This window comes from Mytilus edulis, chromosome 1, assembly GCF_963676685.1.
Source record: "Mytilus edulis chromosome 1, xbMytEdul2.2, whole genome shotgun sequence".
Lineage (NCBI taxonomy): Eukaryota > Metazoa > Mollusca > Bivalvia > Mytilida > Mytilidae > Mytilus > Mytilus edulis.
The window spans coordinates 109,270,335-109,293,260 of record NC_092344.1 but is presented as its reverse complement, the minus strand read 5'-3'; the positions used below and the strand labels follow the sequence as shown (position 1 = coordinate 109,293,260).

General features: G+C 32.2%; 1 protein-coding gene across 4 annotated transcripts in view; it reads left to right on the top strand.

Annotated features, from left to right (window-relative positions):
• The window catches only part of LOC139517467 (WASH complex subunit 5-like), a 55,656-nt gene that overhangs the window by 17,924 nt on the left and 14,806 nt on the right, over nucleotides 1–22,926 (top strand). For all 4 annotated transcript variants that reach the window (XM_071308566.1, XM_071308575.1, XM_071308584.1 and 1 more), the window contains 16 exons: nucleotides 2,828–2,952; nucleotides 3,314–3,443; nucleotides 3,582–3,694; nucleotides 4,745–4,911; nucleotides 5,401–5,476; nucleotides 6,243–6,362; nucleotides 9,091–9,222; nucleotides 9,779–9,859; nucleotides 11,338–11,439; nucleotides 11,811–11,990; nucleotides 13,508–13,632; nucleotides 15,044–15,134; nucleotides 15,787–15,967; nucleotides 16,982–17,061; nucleotides 17,419–17,522; nucleotides 17,961–18,187. In XM_071308566.1, the coding sequence (XP_071164667.1) occupies nucleotides 2,828–2,952; nucleotides 3,314–3,443; nucleotides 3,582–3,694; nucleotides 4,745–4,911; nucleotides 5,401–5,476; nucleotides 6,243–6,362; nucleotides 9,091–9,222; nucleotides 9,779–9,859; nucleotides 11,338–11,439; nucleotides 11,811–11,990; nucleotides 13,508–13,632; nucleotides 15,044–15,134; nucleotides 15,787–15,967; nucleotides 16,982–17,061; nucleotides 17,419–17,522; nucleotides 17,961–18,187 (2,034 nt within the window). The remainder of the gene's footprint in view (nucleotides 1–2,827; nucleotides 2,953–3,313; nucleotides 3,444–3,581; nucleotides 3,695–4,744; nucleotides 4,912–5,400; nucleotides 5,477–6,242; nucleotides 6,363–9,090; nucleotides 9,223–9,778; nucleotides 9,860–11,337; nucleotides 11,440–11,810; nucleotides 11,991–13,507; nucleotides 13,633–15,043; nucleotides 15,135–15,786; nucleotides 15,968–16,981; nucleotides 17,062–17,418; nucleotides 17,523–17,960; nucleotides 18,188–22,926) is intronic.

Sequence of the window (22,926 nt, the reverse complement as noted above, 5' to 3'; positions counted from 1 at the left end):
TACATCAGCTCTCTCTCCTAGTAAGTGTATTATGAGGGATAGCAATGTTACTCTCAGGTGGCTAATGTTACATACATCAGCTCTCTCTCCTAGTAAGTGTATTATGAGGGATAGCAATGTTACTCTCAGGTGGCTAATGTTACATACATCAGCTCTCTCTCCTAGTAAGTGTATTATGAGGGATAGCAATGTTACTCTCAGGTGGCTAATGTTGCATACATCAGCTCTCTCTCCTAGTAAGTGTATTATGAGGGATAGCAATGTTACTCTCAGGTGGCTAATGTTACATACATCAGCTCTCTCTCCTAGTTAGTGTATTATGAGGGATAGCAATGTTACTCTCAGATGGCCAATGTTACATACATCAGCTCTCTCTCCTAGTTAGTGTATTATGAGGGATAGCAATGTTACTCTCAGGTGGCTAATGTTACATACATCAGCTCTCTCTCCTAGTAAGTGTATTATGAGGGATAGCAATGTTACTCTCTGGTGGCTAATGTTACATACATCAGCTCTCTCTCCTAGTTAGTGTATTATGAGGGACAGCAATGTTACTCTCAGGTGGCTAATGTTACATACATCAGCTCTCTCTCCTAGTAAGTGTATTATGAGGAACAGCAATGTTACTCTCTGGTGGCTAATGTTACATACATCAGCTCTCTCTCCTAGTAAGTGTATTATGAGGGACAGCAATGTTACTCTCCGGTGGTTGATGTTGCATACATCAGCTCTCTCTCCTAGTAAGTGTATTATGAGGGACAGCAATGTTACTCTCAGATGGCCAATGTTTTATACATCAGCTCTCTCTCCTAGTTAGTGTATTATGAGGGATAGCAATGTTACTCTCAGGTGGCTAATGTTACATACATCAGCTCTCTCTCCTAGTTAGTGTATTATGAGGGACAGCAATGTTACTCTCAGGTGGTTGATGTTACATACATCAGCTCTCTCTCCTAGTAAGTGTATTATGAGGGATAGCAATGTTACTCTCAGGTGGCTAATGTTACATACATCAGCTCTCTCTCCTAGTAAGTGTATTATGAGGGATAGCAATGTTACTCTCAGGTGGCTAATGTTACATACATCAGCTCTCTCTCCTAGTAAGCGTATTATGAGGGACAGCAATGTTACTCTCAGATGGCCAATGTTACATACATCAGCTCTCTCTCCTAGTAAGTGTATTATGAGGGACAGCAATGTTACTCTCTGGTGGCTAATGTTACATACATCAGCTCTCTCTCCTAGTAAGTGTATTATGAGGGACAGCAATGTTACTCTCAGGTGGCTAATGTTACATACATCAGCTCTCTCTCCTAGTAAGTGTATTATGAGGGATAGCAATGTTACTCTCAGATGGCTAATGTTACATACATCAGGTCTCTCTCCTAGTAAGTGTATTATGAGGGACAGCAATGTTACTCCCCGGTGGCTAATGTTACATACATCAGGTCTCTCTCCTAGTTAGTGTATTATGAGGAACAGCAATGTTACTCTCAGGTGGCTAATGTTACATACATCAGCTCTCTCTCCTAGTAAGTGTATTATGAGGGACAGCAATGTTACTCTCCGGTGGCTAATGTTACATACATCAGCTCTCTCTCCTAGTAAGTGTGTTATGAGGGATAGCAATGTTACTCTCAGGTGGCTAATGTTGCATACATCAGCTCTCTCTCCTAGTAAGTGTATTATGAGGGACAGCAATGTTACTCTCAGGTGGCTAATGTTACATACATCAGCTCTCTCTCCTAGTTAGTGTATTATGAGGGATAGCAATGTTACTCTCAGATGGCCAATGTTACATACATCAGCTCTCTCTCCTAGTTAGTGTATTATGAGGGATAGCAATGTTACTCTCAGGTGGCTAATGTTACATACATCAGCTCTTTCTCTTAGTTAGTGTATTATGAGGAACAGCAATGTTACTCTCTGGTGGCTAATGTTACATACATCAGCTCTCTCTCCTAGTTAGTGTATTATGAGGGATAGCAATGTTACTCTCAGATGGCCAATGTTACATACATCAGCTCTCTCTCCTAGTAAGTGTATTATGAGGAACAGCAATGTTACTCTCTGGTGGCTAATGTTACATACATCAGCTCTCTCTCCTAGTAAGTGTATTATGAGGGATAGCAATGTTACTCTCAGGTGGCTAATGTTACACACATCAGCTCTTTCTCCTAGTAAGCGTCAATAGAAAGGTTTCAGGTGCTAAAAGGGAAATAAGATAAAGCAAAATGATAAATGTAATTTGTAATGTCTCTCAAAATAAAAAAGGAGATTTGGTATGATTGCCAATGACATAACTATTCACCAAATTTAAAATAAAGCCTTAAACAATGAAAAAACCTTTATTGTATAGTCAGCTATAAAAGGCTCTGACATTAAAAATATAAAACAATTCAATTGAGAAAACAAATCAACAAATTGGTTGGGTAGTTGTAACAATAGTCAGATCTACTAGTCTGAGTGATAGTAATGTTAGTCTAAGGTGTCATTGTTAACTTATTTCAACCTTGTTTTCTAATGGTTATCAGAATAATAGGCCCAAATACACATTTTACAACAAAAATATAATTGTGTTAGCCTTATGTCTCATGAATCATGATATGTGATGAAATTATTTCACAAACTCACTTTTTTCAATTTAATCCTTTAATGACAAATATTTTATTTATAACATACACTTTGACTTTATGCACTTGAAATCTTTTAACAGATCGTTTTGTGATGTTTTATTGACTTAATGCATATTTCTGGTGTGTATTGCCTAAATTGCTGGTCTTTTAATGTTATTTCCTGAGATTACTGTACTATATATGTTTTGTAGGTGCTGATATGAATAAAAGATGCAGACAGCTGAGAGAACAAGTGTTAGCTGATGCTAAGTTTAATGCCTTAACAGTATTTAGGTTGCTGCTAAGTGTAGGACAGTTTGAATTCAAACTTAAAGAGGTATGTGTTTTCCTCCTTATTACAATTATGTCCTCTGCATAGTAATTAGATTATCAGTGTTACTTTGATAAGGTGTTATAACTTTACTAAATTTAACTTATATAAAGGGGACAAAATTATTTGGGGAGAACTTTTAATATGTTATTTGGATTCACTGGCAAGCATTCCACTTCTTCTTCTTTGTTTTTTAGATAACGATTATATTATCCAAGAAAAAGAAAGTATCATACCACATCGACATATTTTTTATAGAGAACAATTCTATAAAGCTCAGAAAAAGAAAGTATGTCCTCTAGATAGTGTTCAAACTTTAAATAAGTTTTTTTTCACAAACGTTTTTCATTCAAAATAAATCTTTTAGATGTTTAGACACATGTTGAATGAGAAAGAAAATAAATGGGATGAACACAAGAAGGAGGGAACAGAGAGAATGCAAGAACTTGGGGAAGTTTTCTCAGGGACCAAGCCACTCACAAGGGTGGAGAAAAATGGTAAGTTTTATCTATATTGAAAGAAAGAAATCCTTCTATTCATAATTTCTATGTTATAATTTGAAATATTAATCTTTAAAAAATAATACATAGATTAACAATGTTGTAATTAAATTCATCATCATTTTTGATTGATAGAAAATTTACAAGCCTGGTTCAGTGAGATGAGTAAACAGATAACATCACTGAGTTTTGATGATTCAACTTCTGCAGGCAGAAAAATAGTCCAACTTATCCAGGCTTTAGAAGAGGTAAGTCCACACTATATGGTATGTCCGTAGAAAAAAAATCCAATAAACATATATATATTATGATGTTATACCACTAATTTGGGGCCAGCCAGAAAGTACATACCAGAATGTAATAGTACTAACACAAAATAGTTCCTACGCAGGAGTGTAGCTTTGAAAATAAGTCGAATATCTATGTTTTTATGGTATTAAATAGAAGCTGAAGACTGGTGATCATTGAAGAACACTTTTTGACTCATAACTTGGAATATTAAAAAAAGTGCATCAAATTTAAAAAAGCAGATTCATTTTGCCTGTTTGTAAGATCTGCAGTACCTGTTTTTGGTACATCCCAAGTTCTGGGATTTAGTTCTTTCTTGTATGCCATTAAAGGTATGTTAGATTTTCTCAGTTCAAGAAACCATAAAGTGTGGCTTTGGCATGCAATGGTTGTCACTTTAATTGAACGTAAAACAAAAGAGAATATCTGCTTGAAATTGAGGAATTTAACATAGAAAGCTATAGGGCCATGAATTAGTGGTGTATTTCCTTATCCCCGTAAAAAGATGTGTAAAAAGAATTTGATTGGTCCTGAAATTCAAGAAAATGAAAAAAAGTAAACCATTTTGAATTTATTTTCTCTTTAAAATGTGTGTGGTAAATGTAAATATAAGCTGTTACATTGTTGCCCACTGAGTGACTCTCTTATGATTATAGAAACATAATAATGGAGGTATACCAGATTTTTGCATAAAATTGACAAAAAGGTTGACATAGGGCACAAGTTATACTCAAATTGATTTATTTAATCAGCGAATAGATAATCCTAAAATCACTTCCTTAATGAATATCTTTTTGGGCTAGGGATTTTTTCCATATTATTTCTTTGAATGTTCAAATCATGGATGGATATTATGTTGTTTTTTTTTAATTTTACTGTACATTTCTGACATTTAATTACTGTGTAAGTTATCTGTAAATAGGAAATATTTCAAACAATAACAAAAATATTTTCTTAAACTATACAGAATTGTCAAGTTATGTTTTAGCTAATATCCTTTTACTTTTTAGGTACAGGAGTTCCACCAGCTGGAGAGTAACTTACAAGTAAAACAGTTTTTAGCTGACACTAGGAAATACTTACATCAAATGATCAGGACCATTAATATTAAAGAGGAGGTGTTGATCACTATTCAGATTGTAGCTGATCTGTCCTACGCCTGGACAATCATTGATAGGTACTTAGAATAAAACTACTTACAGTAAAAGCAAATTTAGATAATCTGTGTAAAGTGTAGCTGGAAATTATTTCCCTTTTATGTGATCAGTTGTACATCAATACTCTCCCTTACATGTAGTTTAGCATTTTTGATATGTAAATCAACATTTATAGGATAATAGCATTATACTACAATATCATTCCATCATTTGTAAGGGGTAGATATCATGCTTTTAAATTTTTGCTCTCTTACATGTAGTTTGTTTTTATTCTTTTCTTAAACTTATTCTTGTTTTACTTGTATGGAAAAAAAGAGAGATATCTAAGGTTTATAAGTTTATAAAAAGAATTGGGTACTTTCTAAACTTACTTTTATTAAAAGTCCTGTTTCAGGATCTGTTTAATACCCTTTTCAAATTGTTTTACCTGTTTCAAAATGTTTTAAAACATGTTGTGCAAAACATGTGATATGTTATTTAAAGTATATAACAACATTGTTATGTTACAGTTACACAGGCTACATGCAGCAAGGAATTAAGAAAGATCCTTCTCTTGTCATCAAATTAAGAGCTACATTTTTAAAGGTAACAAATCATTTTGATATGCTGTAGTTGTTCCATTCTAATATGATGTGCTGCTTTATTCTTTTTAAACAACAACAACAAGTTGAAGTGCATTGAGGATCCAAAATTCCAAAAAGTTGTGCCAAATACAGCTAAGGTAATCTATGACTGGGATAAGAAAATCCTTAGTTTTGAGAAATTCAACGTTTTGTAAACAGGAAATTTATAAAAATGACCACATTTTTGATATTCATGTCAACACCGAAGTGTTGACTACTGGGCTGGTGATACCCTCGGGAAGGAAATGTCCACCAGCAGTGGCATTGACCAAGTGGTGTAAATAGTTATCAAAGGTACCAGGATTATAATTTAGTACGCCAGACGCGCATTTTGTCTACATTAGACTCATCAGTGACGCTCATATAAAATTATTCATAAAGCCAAACAAATAGAAAGTTGAAGAGCATTGAGGATCCAAAATTCTAAAAAGATGTGCCAAATACAGCTAAGGTAATCTATGCCTGGGATAAGAAAATCCTTAATTTTTTCGAGAAATTCAAAGGTACCAGGATTATAATTAAGTACGCCAGAGGATGAAGATTCTATAATCTTCAACCGTTTCAATCTTGAGTATATTACTCCTAGGAATATTCAAGAACTATTGATAACATATATAAAGAAAACATTTATATCATGGACCTTCCTTTGATGAAGCTTTAACCAATACAACGATTTTGACTTTGTGACAATATGAACCAAGTAAAAATGTTTACACATATAATTGCAGATGGCTTCTGCTCTGGACTTACCATTGTTAAGGATCAACCAAGCCAACAGTCCAGATTTAATGAGTGTATCCCAATATTACTCGGGAGAGTTGGTCAGCTATGTTAGAAAAGTATTACAGGTAATATACTTCTTTTAAATATAACTCACATTTTATTTTCTAAGTTTGATATATTTTATAATATCATTGATTTTAAAAGCAAGATACTGAAATATAATATCAAGGTTCAAGAATTCCTTCAAGTAATGAACTAAAGTAAACAAAAATTGACAAACGAATTTGTTTAGCATTCCATAGTTTATGACTCTGTATCTTTCAAGCAGGGTCTATCACCACTTACTATTTCCAAATTGTAAGTAAGTTTAAATGAAAATTAGAGCTGTGCTATTTGAGTGTATGGCCAGGGACCACTGCGTTAGCCAGAGTGGTCTTGTATGAAGAATAAAAACACAATTTGTACGTAATTTTGCTCATTTTCTTTCCTTCAGCTATTTCTGTAATCATATTCTTATCAGTTTAAAACAGCCCATGCTGCACTAAAGTATTTCTGAACTTTTGTAACCTGCATATGTTTAATGCCTAACATCAATATGTTTATCCAATTTATTTTTACAGATTATACCACAGACAATGTTTAGTTTACTGGCTAGAATCATAGACATTCTAAATGTATATCCAATTTATTTTTACAGATTATACCACAGACAATGTTTAGTTTACTGGCTAGAATCATAGACATTCTAAATGTATATCAAATGTATTTTTACAGATTATACCACAGACAATGTTTAGTTTACTGGCTAGAATCATAGACATGCTAAATGTATATCCAATGTATTTTTACAGATTATACCACAGACAATGTTTAGTTTACTGGCTAGAATCATAGACATGCTAAATGTATATCCAATGTATTTTTACAGATTATACCACAGACAATGTTTAGTTTACTGGCTAGAATCATAGACATGCTAAATGTATATCCAATGTATTTTTACAGATTATACCACAGACAATGTTTAGTTTACTGGCTAGAATCATAGACATGCTAAATGTATATCCAATGTATTTTAACAGATTATACCACAGACAATGTTCAGTTTACTGGCTAGAATCATAGACATACTAAATGTATATCCAATGTATTTTTACAGATTATACCACAGACAATGTTCAGTTTACTGGCTAGAATCATTGACATACTAAATGTATATCCAATGTATTTTAACAGATTATACCACAGACAATGTTCAGTTTACTGGCTAGAATCATAGACATACTAAATGTATATCCAATGTATTTTAACAGATTATACCACAGACAATGTTTAGTTTACTGGCTAGAATCATAGACATACTAAATGTATATCCAATGTATTTTTACAGATTATACCACAGACAATGTTTAGTTTACTGGCTAGAATCATAGACATGCTAAATGTATATCCAATGTATTTTAACAGATTATACCACAGACAATGTTCAGTTTACTGGCTAAAATCATAGACATACTAAATGTATATCCAATGTATTTTTACAGATTATACCACAGACAATGTTCAGTTTACTGGCTAAAATCATAGACATACTAAATGTATATCAAATGTATTTTTACAGATTATACCACAGACAATGTTCAGTTTACTGGCTAGAATCATTGACATACTAAATGTATATCCAATGTATTTTAACAGATAATACCACAGACAATGTTTAGTTTACTGGCTAGAATGATAGACATACTAAATGTATATCCAATGTATTTTAACAGATTATACCACAGACAATGTTCAGTTTACTGGCTAGAATCATAGACATACTAAATGTATATCCAATGTATTTTTACAGATTATACCACAGACAATGTTCAGTTTACTGGCTAGAATCATAGACGTACTAAATGTATATCCAATGTATTTTTACAGATTATACCACAGACAATGTTCAGTTTACTGGCTAGAATGATAGACATACTAAATGTATATCCAATGTATTTTTACAGATTATACCACAGACAATGTTCAGTTTACTGGCTAGAATTATAGACATACTAAATGTATATCCAATGTATTTTAACAGATTATACCACAGACAATGTTCAGTTTACTGGCTAGAATCATAGACGTACTAAATGTATATCCAATGTATTTTAACAGATAATACCACAGACAATGTTCAGTTTACTGGCTAGAATCATTGACATACTAAATGTATATCCAATGTATTTTAACAGATTATACCACAGACAATGTTCAGTTTACTGGCTAGAATCATAGACATACTAAATGTATATCCAATGTATTTTTACAGATTATACCACAGACAATGTTCAGTTTACTGGCTAGAATCATAAACATACTAAATGTATATCCAATGTATTTTTACAGATTATACCACAGACAATGTTCAGTTTACTGGCTAGAATCATAGACATACTAAATGTATATCCAATGTATTTTTACAGATTATACCACAGACAATGTTCAGTTTACTGGCTAGAATCATTGACATACTAAATGTATATCCAATGTATTTTAACAGATAATACCACAGACAATGTTCAGTTTACTGGCTAGAATCATTGACATACTAAATATATATCCAATGTATTTTAACAGATTATACCACAGACAATGTTCAGTTTACTGGCTAGAATCATAGACATACTAAATGTATATCCAATGTTTTTTTACAGATTATACCACAGACAATGTTCAGTTTACTGGCTAGAATCATTGACATACTAAATGTATATCCAATGTATTTTTACAGATTATACCACAGACAATGTTCAGTTTACTGGCTAGAATCATAGACATACTAAATGTATATCCAATGTATTTTTACAGATTATACCACAGACAATGTTCAGTTTACTGGCTAGAATCATAGACATGCAGACTCATCAAATTAAAGAAGTACCCACTAGACTGGAGAAAGATAAAATGAAAGAGTTTGCACAGTTAGACGAGAGATATGAGGTTAGGATTTATAATAACGAAAGAGTTTAAGTTGAATAAAACATCATATTGGTTATAAAGAAGTTTTTTTTTTTTTTAAATTTGTATATATAAAATTAAAATTAATGTTATGTATAGTTGTTTGAATAATGGTTATACAAAGATTATGAGCAAAAAAAGAAATAAGTAGATACCTAGAGCATAATCAAAAACTGAGGAAAGAGAACCAACATGTAAACAGATATATACAGATAACCAAAGACTGAGTTACACAGACAACATGAAAATCCAGGGCCAAATATTTTAACAACTCTGAAGTGCCTTCTCTGGGTCCCATGGATATCTTTTTATTGAAAAACACAAAAAATAAAATATCTCATGAGACCAAAGATACTTTAATTAAAAATACTATTTTTCAGTTATGCAAGTAACTTAATGAATTAAAAGCATAAAATAATCTGCATATTTTTTTTAACCATGTATCAATATGGTAATGGACCAGTTTCTAAAAATATCTTTACTTAAAAATTTTGATAATAATATACTTATTTCTGGAATGTTAAGCTTTATTTTATAGGTAGCAAAACTAACACATTCTATATCAGTGTTTACTGAAGGTATTCTTATGATGAAAACTACTCTGGTGGGAATTATTAAGGTAAGTAACTGTACTTAATCATTGCATTTTGATATATGCATAGTATTAGGATTAATATGATAGCAACATTAACCCAAATTTATTTGCATAAACCATGCTTGTGTAAGGCTATCTGAAGATGTTTGAAGAATAGCACTGAAAACACTGCAAAAATTGTAGATAAGAAATTAGACTGACAGTATACTTTTTGAAAGTATGAATTAAGGAATAAGATTCTGGTCTGAAAAATACAAGTCTTAGTGCAGTTAAGGAGGCTCGCGGGTACAAAAAAATCAGCAAAGAATTAAACATTTGTTTTTTCATTAAGTTGTGTTTTATTACACTATTAGTTATTACTTATTGATATGGTACCAATAAAAAAAAACAAAAAATCGATTCGGTTTGGCCCCATATGAAATTTAAAATGTTAATATCATTGTAAAAGCCCCAAATTATCTCCCATTGGTGCAAAATTGCAATTTTTTTAGCATTAGAATTGAAATATCTTTTTTAACTTATCGGTGACCTATATGTTTTATTATTGTTTTCAAATAAGCTGTACATAAACTAAATAATTGTAAAATTAAAGTGATTTCTGTAATTTAGTTCTTTTTATGCCCCACCTACGATAGTAGAGGGGCATTATGTTTTCTGGTCTGTGCGTCTGTTCATCCGTCCGTTTGTCTGTCCGTCTGTTCGTCCGTCTGTTTGTCCGTCTGTTCGTTCGTCCGTCTGTCCCGCTTCAGGTTAAAGTTTTTGGTCAAGGTAGTTTTTGATGAAGTTGAAGTCCAATCAACTTGAAACTTAGTATACATGTGCCCTATGATATGATCTTTCTAATTTAAATGCCAAATTAGAGTTTTGACCCCATTTTTACGGTTCACTGAACATAGAAAATGATAGTGCAAATTTCAGGTTAAAGTTTTTGGTCGAGGTAGTTTTTGATAAAGTAGAATTCCAATCAACTTGAAACTTAGTATACATGTTCCGTTTGATAAGATCATTCTAATTTTAATGCCAAATTAGAGAATTTATTCTAATTTCACGGTCCACTAAACATAGAAAATGATAGTGCGAGTGGGGCATCTGTGTACTGTGGACACATTCTTGTTTTATTTCGATATTACCTCTATTTCTCCTATTAGTTCAACAGAAAAAAAGGACATAAACAAATTTGTATGCTTCTTTCGGGGGCAGATTGTGAGCTTAAATTAACGGTGACCCCATATTTTTATTTTATTTTATCTATTAGGTATAGGATAAAGTTTATTTATAGAAAAAAATAGCGAAATCCTATATAAAAAATGATTTATACCCGCGAGTCCCTTAAACATATTTTCTACTATGCTAATAATTGCAACTCCTCTTTTATACATTTTATACATTTTGGTACCTGTTTAATATCTTACTGAATATTAAGAGCTGTAAGTGGTACATTATATTAATTAAAATCAGTTTGTTACTTGATATATATTTATTCGTTGTTTTTCTTTCTTCAGATTGATCCAAAACAGTTGCTAGAAGATGGGATTAGGAAGGAACTTGTACAACAAGTAGCTTTGGCTTTACATAAAGGATTGATGTTCAACCCAAAAGCCAGGGTAAATATTTTTAAGGAATGAAGTACCAAGTATTCATTCACAAAACTTTAAACCATACATGGGTTTTATTTAAGCTTTTAACAGGGAATAAAACTTGATATCATTGCTGTATTCAGTATGAGAAATGAAACGCATCTAATTTAAAAAATTTAGCATTAAAGTTGAAAAACCTCATTAAAGTATGCTGTATTAATTTGTGACTCTAAATAATATAAGGAAATGATAATAATCATATGTTGAGAAGACAAAAGTACATGCAGTGTCACACAAAGATTATTGTTTGATTTGTGATAGTTTCAGTGAGTTTTGTTTAAGTCTTATTTATCAATATTTGAATAAAATAGTTTATTGTCATAATTTTTTTCTCTCAGACCAGTGAATTGATGCCCAAGTTAGAGTCCTTGGGAGACAGAATGGATGGTTTTAGGATATCATTTGAGTATATCCAGGACTATGTTAATATCTATGGATTGAAGATTTGGCAAGAAGAAGTCTCTCGCATCATTAACTATAATGTGGAACAGGAATGTAACAGCTTTCTCAGAACTAAGGTAACCAGTCAAATATACAGAAAATATAAATGATTACAGCAGGGTTTCCCCTGGGTCAATTATTTTTTTCGTCACCTCTTTCGCCAAAACAATATATTTTTCGCCACTTAATTATTTTTTTCCCCATGTGACACAAATATATTTTGCTTTTAAATTCCCCCCCTTTTCAAACCTAAATAAGATTACTTTGCCCCATTACTGTCTAAGATTTTTCTCTCAAACTTTTCTTAGTCTGTATTGTAATGAATAAATACTAAACATTTACCTTTTAAAAAAAAGAACTTTATAGGGAAAATTGATTATATTTTGAACAACTTTAAAAGAAGGGGGCCACTTACTTTTGAAATTAAAGAAGATATAAATCCTGGAATATAAAAAAAATCTTGGTTACCTGAAAGATGTCACAGTTCTTTGGGAAAGTTTCTTCAAAAATAAAAACATACGTCCTTTTGTACGAAGTGGTTTTTATAACAAAACAAAATTTTTTTTTTTATCACTTGACATTGATCCCTCATGTAAAGTGTAGTCATAACATTGAAGGGTTATTTTCATTCGAGGGGTTGTTCCCAACCGTTTGAATAAATTTCTTCATAACGACAAGTTTCTTTTCTAGACCATCGTAAATATGTGTGTAAGTAAAACTATGCTTGAAACACTTGTGTCACTGAACTGACCTTAAAATACCCACTCAAATCAATTATCGATATCAAGTTAAATGATAAAGTTTTAAATCAGAGACCTTTCTTGCTTTTGAACATTTTTCTTCATAGCAAGTTTTCTTTTCTGGACAATCATAAAAAAAGAACGAGAGGAGTTGTCAAAATTTTGCTTCAAACACGTGCGTCGCAAAGTGGTTAATAGATCCTTTAAATGACATGTAACGGACGCCATTCAACCATATCATTTTGTCATATAATACAATCAAAACCTTTATTAATTAGTCCTTTGATGGCGATAGGCATAAAATGCAATCAGCTAATTATTGATTTTCTGTCAAAATCTCAACGAGTTCAAGGTGAATTCCAAGTATTGTCTGACCAGGTAAAGACCGAGAAATTTGAAAAAAAAGTAAAGAAACAAGATGGTTGAAAATAAATCGTTATATATATTTCTTTCGACAAATTCTTTAGCCAATAATGAATTTTAATCGTCACAATTATTATTTTTTCACAAATTGGGAAAATGGTGACCGCCAGCGGAAACCCTGGATAACAGGGAGCCCCATGCTGTTATGGATGATACTTAGTTATTAAGAAATATTTTTTGGATAACTTTGTTGTGTATTCCAACCTCCCGCAAAGTCACTGTGACCTACGTTTTATGCTACATTGACTTCAAGGTTCATATCAGAGTTCTGTGATCAAATATCAGTTACTAAGTGACTTAAAATCATATATTAAGGAGAGAATATATATTTTTGATATCATAACAGCTCCCATCCCCTGAAAAGTATGTCTCTTTAATATACATTTCATAATTCATTGACAAAAGTTTTACATTCCTGTTTTAAATAATAGGTACAAGATTGGCAGAGTATATACCAGTCTACAGCTATACCTATACCAAGATACCAACCTGTGGATGAGAGTGTCAATTTTATAGGAAGACTGGCAAGGGAGATAATTAGAATCACAGATCCCAAGTAAGTATAAACATGTCAAACATCACACTGTAGACAAGAGTGTCAACTTTATAGGAAGACTGGCAAGGGAGATAATTACAATCACAGATCCCAAGTAAGTATAAACATGTTAAACCTCACACTGTAGACGAGAATGTCAACTTTATTGGAAGACTAGCAAGGGAGATAATTAGAACCACAGATCCCAAGTAAGTATAAACATGTTAAACATCACACTGTAGACGAGAGTGTCAACTTTATAGGAAGACTGGCAAGGGAGATAATTAGAATCACAGATCCCAAGTAAGTATAAACATGTTAAACATCACACTGTAGACGAGAGTGTCAACTTTATAGGAAGACTAGCAAGGGAGATAATTAGAATCACAGATCCCAAGTAAGTATAAACATGTTAAACATCACACTGTAGACGAGAGTGTCAACTTTATAGGAAGACTAGCAAGGGAGATAATTACAATCACAGATCCCAAGTAAGTATAAACATGTTAAACATTACACTGTAGACGAGAATGTCAACTTTATAGGAAGACTGGCAAGGGAGATAATTAGAATCACAGATCCCAAGTGAGTATAAACATGTCAAACATCATACTGTAGACAAGAGTGTCAACTTTGTAGGAAGACTGGCAAGGGAGATAATTAGAACCACAGATCCCAAGTAAGTATAAACATGTTAAACCTCACACTAGACGAGAGTGTCAACTTTGTAGGAAGACTGGCAAGGAAGATAATTAGAACCACAGATCCCAAGTAAGTATAAACATGTTAAACATCACACTGTAGACGAGAGTGTCAACTTCGTAGGAAGACTAGCAAGGGAGATAATTACAATCACAGATCCCAAGTAAGTATAAACATGTTAAACATCACATTGTAGAAGAGAGTGTCAATTTTATAGGAAGACTGGCAAGGGAGATAATTAGAATCACAGATCCCAAGTAAGTATAAACATGTTAAACATCACACTGTAGACAAGAGTGTCAACTTTATAGGAAGACTGGCAAGGGAGATAATTACAATCACAGATCCCAAGTATGTATAAACATGTTAAACATCACACTGTAGACGAGAATGTCAACTTTATAGGAAGACTAGCAAGGGAGATAATTAGAATCACAGATCCTAAGTAAGTATAAACATGTTAAACATCACACTGTAGAAGAGAGTTTCAACTTTATAGGAAGACTGGCAAGGGAGATAATTAGAATCACAGAATATTCAAGGAAATAATTACAATCACAAATCGTAACATATTCATGGAGAGTAACTTTATTAGAACTTTGGTGGATAGTTGTCTAATTAGCAATCATACCCAGATTTTTTTTGTTTATGTAGGAGGCAGGTTTTTCCTGAATAAAAAAACCAGTTTGAAATGAATATGAATTTGATTTGAAAAAACTCTTTTTTCCAGACTTACATCCTATATAGATCCAATGAAGGCTTGGTATGATGTGAAGACTAAACAGGAATTAGTCAATAGAAAGTTATTCCAAAAACTTCAGGTGAGGAATATCATATGGATACCTATTTGGCACTTTCAAATCATCTTTACAAACTGTCTTCTATAACTTTAATGAATAACAATTGAAGGCAAAGTAAAACTGCTCTTCTTTGATATCTGCCCTATTTGGGTTCTTGTATGCTTAAAAACTGAAAATTTTGAAAATGGAAATATAATACAGTAATGATATTGATCTAAAATATAGATATAAATATATGAAAACAAACTTTGACATTTGCATAATTTTGTTTTGAAGTCATTTAAATATAAATCTCAAATAATATTATACATGTATAAATATATATGGGGTGTGAATAATTAGTGGCTTATAGAGCAAAGTTTTTTTCTTCTTCAATAAATCTTTGAGCAAGACAATTTAAAGTATAATGAAGTGACCAGTTAAAATCTTCGATGGTTTTATTGTATCATTACAAATGCAATATATCTTGGACGTAAAAGACACCCTTGTAGATTTCGAAAAAGAGCAGGCTAATTACAAGGCAGCACTCAAACCCACAAAGTGCAAAGGGATTAATATAAGTTGTAATAACTTTTTTCCCAACCCACTATAAAAAAATATGTTTAGACAAGTATGATCAATTTTCCACCTATCAATTGAAATTGTTTTTTATTTTATTTTAATTTTATTACAGAGATCAGTTGGTACTTTTGGATTAACAGGACTGGATCGTTTATTGTGTTTCATGATTGTTAAAGAATTACAGAATTATCAAGTCTTACTGAATAGAACCGTACTAAATCCAAAAGACAAAACTTGGCTTGATCTACTTAATAACTTTGCCAAACAACTTAACCCTGTCAAAGGTATCATAGGTAAGGAGAATATGTATGACATATTTTCATGACTGCTTGAAAAAACGTTTTTTAGTTGAGTCAAATACTCATTTATTATGAGTAATTGGATAACATTTTTGGGTAAAGATTGCATGAAATGCAATCAAAACCCTATGGTTCCTATGTGATATTTTAAAAATCTTCCAAGGTTCATCACTAATTTGGAGATACACAAAACAGAATGCATTGATCATAACATTCAATACATCCAATCTATGAACATTTTCAAAAACTATCAATAAAATGAACACTCAGATATTCAAGACACAAAATTATGTTATTCTACATAACTTTTGCAAGGTGCAGGAATCTTATATCAGTTCTAAAAATTATCAATGATGTCATCTTTAAAGTCATCTTTAAATATTGGAGTTATCTTCCTTTGTCCAGAATTGTAGTTGAATGATGCAACTGCAAGTTCTAATGATTTCTACAATGCAATATTTAATTTGACTTCCCACCGATAAACTAAAGCAATCTTAACCCTTCAGTGCTAACAGGCACTTTGTTCTGTATATTGGTTACTTGCAACATCATCATGTCTGTCAGGTAGGTTCACTTGACCTAAACCCTATTTCATGGATCAGTGATCAAAGCTAAAATTACATAATCAAGTCCCTATCTCAGATACTATAATCAATAGGTCAACTATATTTGAGGTATGGAATGATTGTAATGTGTACATATTAACCTTGCAGGTTTTATCTGGCCATGACCTCAAAAATGGTTCATTTGACAATGTTTAGTTTTTGTGGTTTTGTCTACTTCTAAGATACTATATACCACTATATTTTGTGTATGCAATGATTGTAATGTGTACATGTCTGTCTGGCATGGTTCATCATACTTTGACATCATTTTCCCTTACAACATTGATAATGTTAAGTTTATGAGAAACATTTCAGTGGTTTTTTTCGCACTCTTGTGTTTTGATATACTTTTAATGAATTGGAAATTAAAAATGATGAAAAAAATATTTCTGTTTATTTGTAGGGAATCCACAGAAGGTATATTCTACTATGATTTCCAGGTTGGGAAAATTGTGGCCTCATTTTATAGATGTTATTTTAAGAGTAAGTATGTTTAAATTAAAAAAAAAAAAATTAATTTATTTCTGAAATTTAATTTTCTTCAAATGAAATAGTTTACTGCAGATTTTTTAAAACTTTATAGATACATGTGGAAGCATACATGCCATACATTGTCATTTGTGAAGCCAGAGGAATGCAAAAAAAAAGACAAAAATGTATTTGACAGATTTCTTTAGACATGACAGTTTCATATAGTTATCCCCTTTCAATAAATCTGCAATGATAATTGGCAGAATTTTATAATTTTTTGTCATGAAAAGGGTCATCAAATCCTTTATATCAGAGTTTATTCTGTAATAAGATTTTACAGTATGATGGTTCTAGTGTTTATATATGTAGGTTGGTCAGATGCAGTTATTGAGGAGACAGATAGCTCATGAGCTTAGTACATCATGCAAATTTGATTCTAAGTTTTTAGCAAGTACATTACAAACTTTTAATGAGTAAGTATTGCCCAGTTACAAAATATGTTTCAAAACTTGGAAAAACAAAATTTGGAGGTTTTGTATCTTTATTTAAGTTGTTGTTATGGGTCAATTTTATAGATCAAGAGTCATGGTCTTGTGTAGATTGGAAATAGACATAGAATGTGGCAGATAAAAAAAGCCTGAAAGAGCCTTTCAAAATACAGAGATCCCAGTTTGCTGCCAGTTTGACAGTTCATTCTTTGTTTTACATTTAAATGATTGGGTAAATTTAGGCATTGACATATTTAAATCTTAAAACAGCTCATTGTTTAGAGCCCAAGAGTAAATGATCCAACATAAATAATCGTTTTAAAAAAAGAGTCTTTATAAAAAATACTTTTTTCAGCATTCTACACAGTTGTTGTGAAACTTAAATACCATTGTGTCAACTTTATATACTCTTTCTGTTTTCAGTGCCTTGATGTCCGACATAGAACAACATTACCAAGACCCTAGTCTACCTTACCCTAAGGAAGATAACCCTCTGATGTATGAATTAACAGCTTATCTAGAGTCGGCAGGATTCCATGATCCGTTGGCTAAAATTTACATCACAACAAAAAGACTGCCACATTTTTCCTTGTTTAATAGTTTATTTGTACTATCACACCTTCCTAAGCTAGTTTACAGCAAATCTATAAGTAAGTACCACTGTTGCTGGACATGTCTGTTTTATCTAGTTTCTGGTCCTCAGTCCCCAGGGGACTATTTATTACTAAAATGAGATATGGAGTATACATCTATAAAACTACAACCCAATGACAACAAAACTCTAAAATGTTTTAATGTAGTTTACTGTATAGGTCACTTCAATCTGTTACATTGATGTAGGAAGGGGAGATTCATTTTGGTTATTTGCAAAAATTTGTAAGTTTGTAACATGTTTAACCCCGCCACATTATGTAGGTATGTGCCTGTCCCAAGTCAGGAGCCTGTAATTCAGTGGTTGTCGTTTGTTTATGTGTTACATATTTGTTTTTTGTTAATTTTTTTGTGTAAATGGCCTGTAAGTTTTCTCGTTTGAATTTTTTTACATTGTCATATTGGGGCCTTTTATAGCTGATTATGTGGTATGAGCTTTGCTCATTGTTGAAGGCCATACAGTGACCTAAAGTTGTTATTTTTTTGGCATTTTGGTCTCTTGTGGACAGTTGTCTCATTGGCAATCATACTACATCTTTTTTTAGCTCACCTGGCCCGAAGGGCCAAGTGAGCTTTTCTCATCACTTGGCGTCCGGCGTCCGTCGTCCGTCGTCGTCGTCGTCGTCGTCGTCGTCGTCCGTCGTCGTTAACTTTTACAAACATCTTCTCCTCTGAAACTACTGGGCCAAATTAAACTAAACTTGGCCACAATCATCATTGGGGTATCTAGTTTAAAAAATGTGTGGCGTGACCTGGCCAACCAACCAAGATGGCCGCCATGGCTAAAAATAGAACATAGGGGTAAAATGCAGTTTTTGGCTTATAACTCAAAAACCAAAGCATTTAGAGCAAATCTGACATGGGGTAAAATTGTTTATCAGGTCAAAATCTATCTGCCCTCAAATTTTCAGATGAATCCGACAACCCGTTGTTGGATTGCTGCCCCTGAATTGGTAATTTTCAGGAATTTTTGCTGTTTTCGGTTATTATCTTGAATATTATTATAGATAGAGATAAACTGTAAACAGCAATAATGTTAAGCAAAGTAATATTTACAAATAAGTCAACATGACCAAAATGGTCAGTTGACCCCTTTAGGAGTTATTGACCTTTATAGTCAATTTTTAACCATTTTTCGTAAATCTTAGTAATCTTTTACAAAAATCTTCTCCTCTGAAACTACTGGGCCAAATTAATCCAAACTTGGCCACAATCATCTTTGGGGTATCTAGTTTAAAAAGTGTGTGGCGTGACCCGGCCAACCAACCAAGATGGCCGCCATGGCTAAAAATAGAACATAGGGGTAAAATGCAGTTTTTGGCTTATAACTCAAAAACCAAAGCATTTAGAGCAAATCTGAAAGGGGTAAAAGTGTTTATCAGGTCAAGATCTATCTGCCCTGAAATTTTCAGATGAATCAGACAACTGGTTGTTAGGTTGCTGCCCCTGAATTGGTAATTTTAAGGAAATTTTGCTGTTTTTGGTTATTATCTTGAATATTATTATAGATAGAGATAAACTGTAAACAGCAATAATGTTCAGCAAAGTAAGATCTACAAATAAGTCAACATGACCAAAATGGTCAATTGACCCCTTGAGGAGTCATTTCCCTTTATAATCATTTTTTACAAATTTTTCGTAAATTTTTGTAATCTTTTACAAAAATCTTCTCCTCTGAAAATATTGGGTCAAATTTAACCAAACTTAGCTACAATCATCATTAGGATATCTTGTTAAAAAAATGTGTGCTGTGACCAAGCCAACCATTCAAGATGGCCGCCATGGCTAAAAATAGAACATAGGGGTAAAATGTAGATTTTGGCTTATAACTCAAAAACCAAAGCATTTAGAGCAAATCTGACGCTTTTTAAATTGTTCATCAGGTGAAGATCTATCTGCCCTGGAATTTTCAGATGTATCGGACAACCTGTTGTTAGGTTGCTGCCCCAAAATTGGTAATTTTTAAAAGAAATTTTGCCGTTTTTGGTTATTATCTTGAATATTATTATAGATAGAGATAAACTGTAAACAGCAATAGTGTTCAGCAAAATAAGATCTAAAAATAAGTCAACATGACCAAAATGGTCAGTTGACCCCTAAAGGGGTTATTGCCCATTATAGTCAATTTTCAACAATTTTCCCTAAATTGGTAAATTTTTGTAAATTTTACAAAATATTTTCCTCTGTATCTTAAGGACCAAGTTTAGAAAATTGTAAGTATCTTAAATATTATCATAGATAGAGATAAAATGTAAACAGCAATAATGTAAGTATTTTGGTTTCTTGTTCAACAGATTCTGAAGTTTGAATGTCAATTTCGAATTCCAAAAATTATTGATATAGACTTTGTCCCCTTTCACAGGTAATATGCATGTGTCAGGGGCGGATCCAGACATTTAAAAAAAGGGTGTGTGTGTGTTCCAACTATTAGTCCCCATTCAAATGCATTGATCGTTAAAAAAAAGGGGTGTTCCAATCTCAATTCAAGGCTATGCTCCTTAAACGATATAACTCTAAAAGTTATAAATAAATCAGATTTTGAATATAATTTTCAATTTAATCCTTGAAAAGAAGTCTAGATTCCTAAAATAACTTATAAATTTATGTTTTTTTTTATTTGTCCCAAAACATTTAAATTCATTTAATTACTGCCCTTTTATGATTATTTTATTAAAATATAACTAATTTATATTCTTTTTACAATTTACATTTTTAGAGAAAAATAACTTATAAAAGGATAATTCAAAGGGAAGTAACAGTTTTTCCAATACACAAAAGTTTTTAATACACATGATACACAACGGCAGTTAGCCAGAGGTAAACATTGTTGATTACCAGTATGTTTGACACCCAAGCTGTCAAGTGAAGCCATATAATTATACATCTTCTTTCATTTACAGGTAAAATTTAATACCCTACAGTAGTCATAATAGTAGAAATTATCAAAAATGGCAGCTGAAAATTTTCATTCATGAAATATTTCATACAGAGGATTTTTTTCTCCTTAACTGGATGAGACCCCTAAAAACAGGATTATTGTACTCCTGTCGGGAGGTTCACATTCTTAGAATAAAGACCCATGTTTTCAGTGTCATTAATTTTTTGGTTTCAGTCATCATATTTATTGGACTTTGTTGTTTTTAGTTTTTTTTGTGGTAATAAGATATAGCAAAAAGAAACTCTTCAATGAAAAGTCAGAATTCTTTTTCTGGTCTTAAAGGTACAGTAAGGAGGAGTTTGCTCAAGTTTTAAACTATAATAGGGACACATAAACTGCTTTGTATTTCAGATATAATATAGATGAATATGATCAACATAGTTAAATGAAAAATTTTAATAGCTAGCATTCTAAATTTAGAATGAAAGAAGCTAGATAACAATGAACAGGTTGGGAACAAATGATCACAAATCCTCTATACGGTGATTATTCCTAAGCTAAACAATAGATTGCATGTTTTGTCACTTTTGCAGAAATCTGGTCATCCCAATTTTTAGTAAGTGCAATAATTGATGCATGTTATGCTAGAGATTATAGCCAATATAACTAAAAAATGCCATTCTGCCCTAATTTGTTTTAAATCCAATCTAAACAAAAATACCCCTCTATAGATGAATAATTGTATGCCTCTTTAAAAGAAGGGTTATCCCTCTATACAGGTATAATCGCCATATAGAGGGTTTGTTACCAACCTGATGAAAGGGAAAAAATTATACAGATTTATAAATGACAGCAAATAATATTACCTGATGAAAATAGTTTACACATTATTTTGCTGTTAATATTTATTTTACTGCGTTTTGCAGTTGAAAATATAGTAGCATACAACTAAATGTATCTAATTTGCAAACCCTTATAAATTTTGCTCTCAATACTTTACATGTTCTCAAATTATTATGTTGTCGTGAAAACATATTCTTGTTAAAGACTTACAATACACCCTATTGCTATTTGTCCGCCATTACTGGATATCACACAGGTTCCTGTAAAATGTTGACGTCATAAAACAAAATATCTGACGCCATAATGGATAAGTGATTGTTGTATGTGTCAAAAGTTCAAGCGGCCGGGTCAGCCGGGATTAGCGATAAGGTGTATGTAAAAGAGAAGGATGAAGCTAAAAAGAAGTTTTCAATGGAAATATTAAATTCATTAAAAATATTTTAACCATTTGAGTTTTGTTTGTTGGAACTTGTGTACTGATATACTTTATTTGTAATTCTACAAAATAACAATTGAAACATCTGTTATCAGACTTGCCAACTATCTTGATTTTCACGGTATCATCCTGATTTTCATACCTTTACCCGAATCCTGATATCAGGATCATAAATCAGGTCAAAATCCCAAATTATTGGTTTCCAATTTTATTTTTTTCTGGTCCATTCAAATGAATGTTTAATTTTACGTGGGGACATATAATGACAAGTTTAAGACCCTATGCTAATCAACAGTCACAACAGGTGTCATAATTTGTTATTGCATGTAATTGGATTACCTGATGGGTCAACAATCTTCACTAATTAATATTTGCTGGGACTATCATACTTTCCTTTAGTATAATATAAACCTAGTGCCCACCCGGCCAGATATTTGTAAACAGAAATTTGGTCATACAGCCTTTCATATTTAATCAATTTATCATATGAGCACAATTTGCACCATTTACCGTATGTGTAAGCCTACTCCGGTAAGAGCACCTCTGAATACAAAGAAAGATAACTCAAATTTTATTAATTT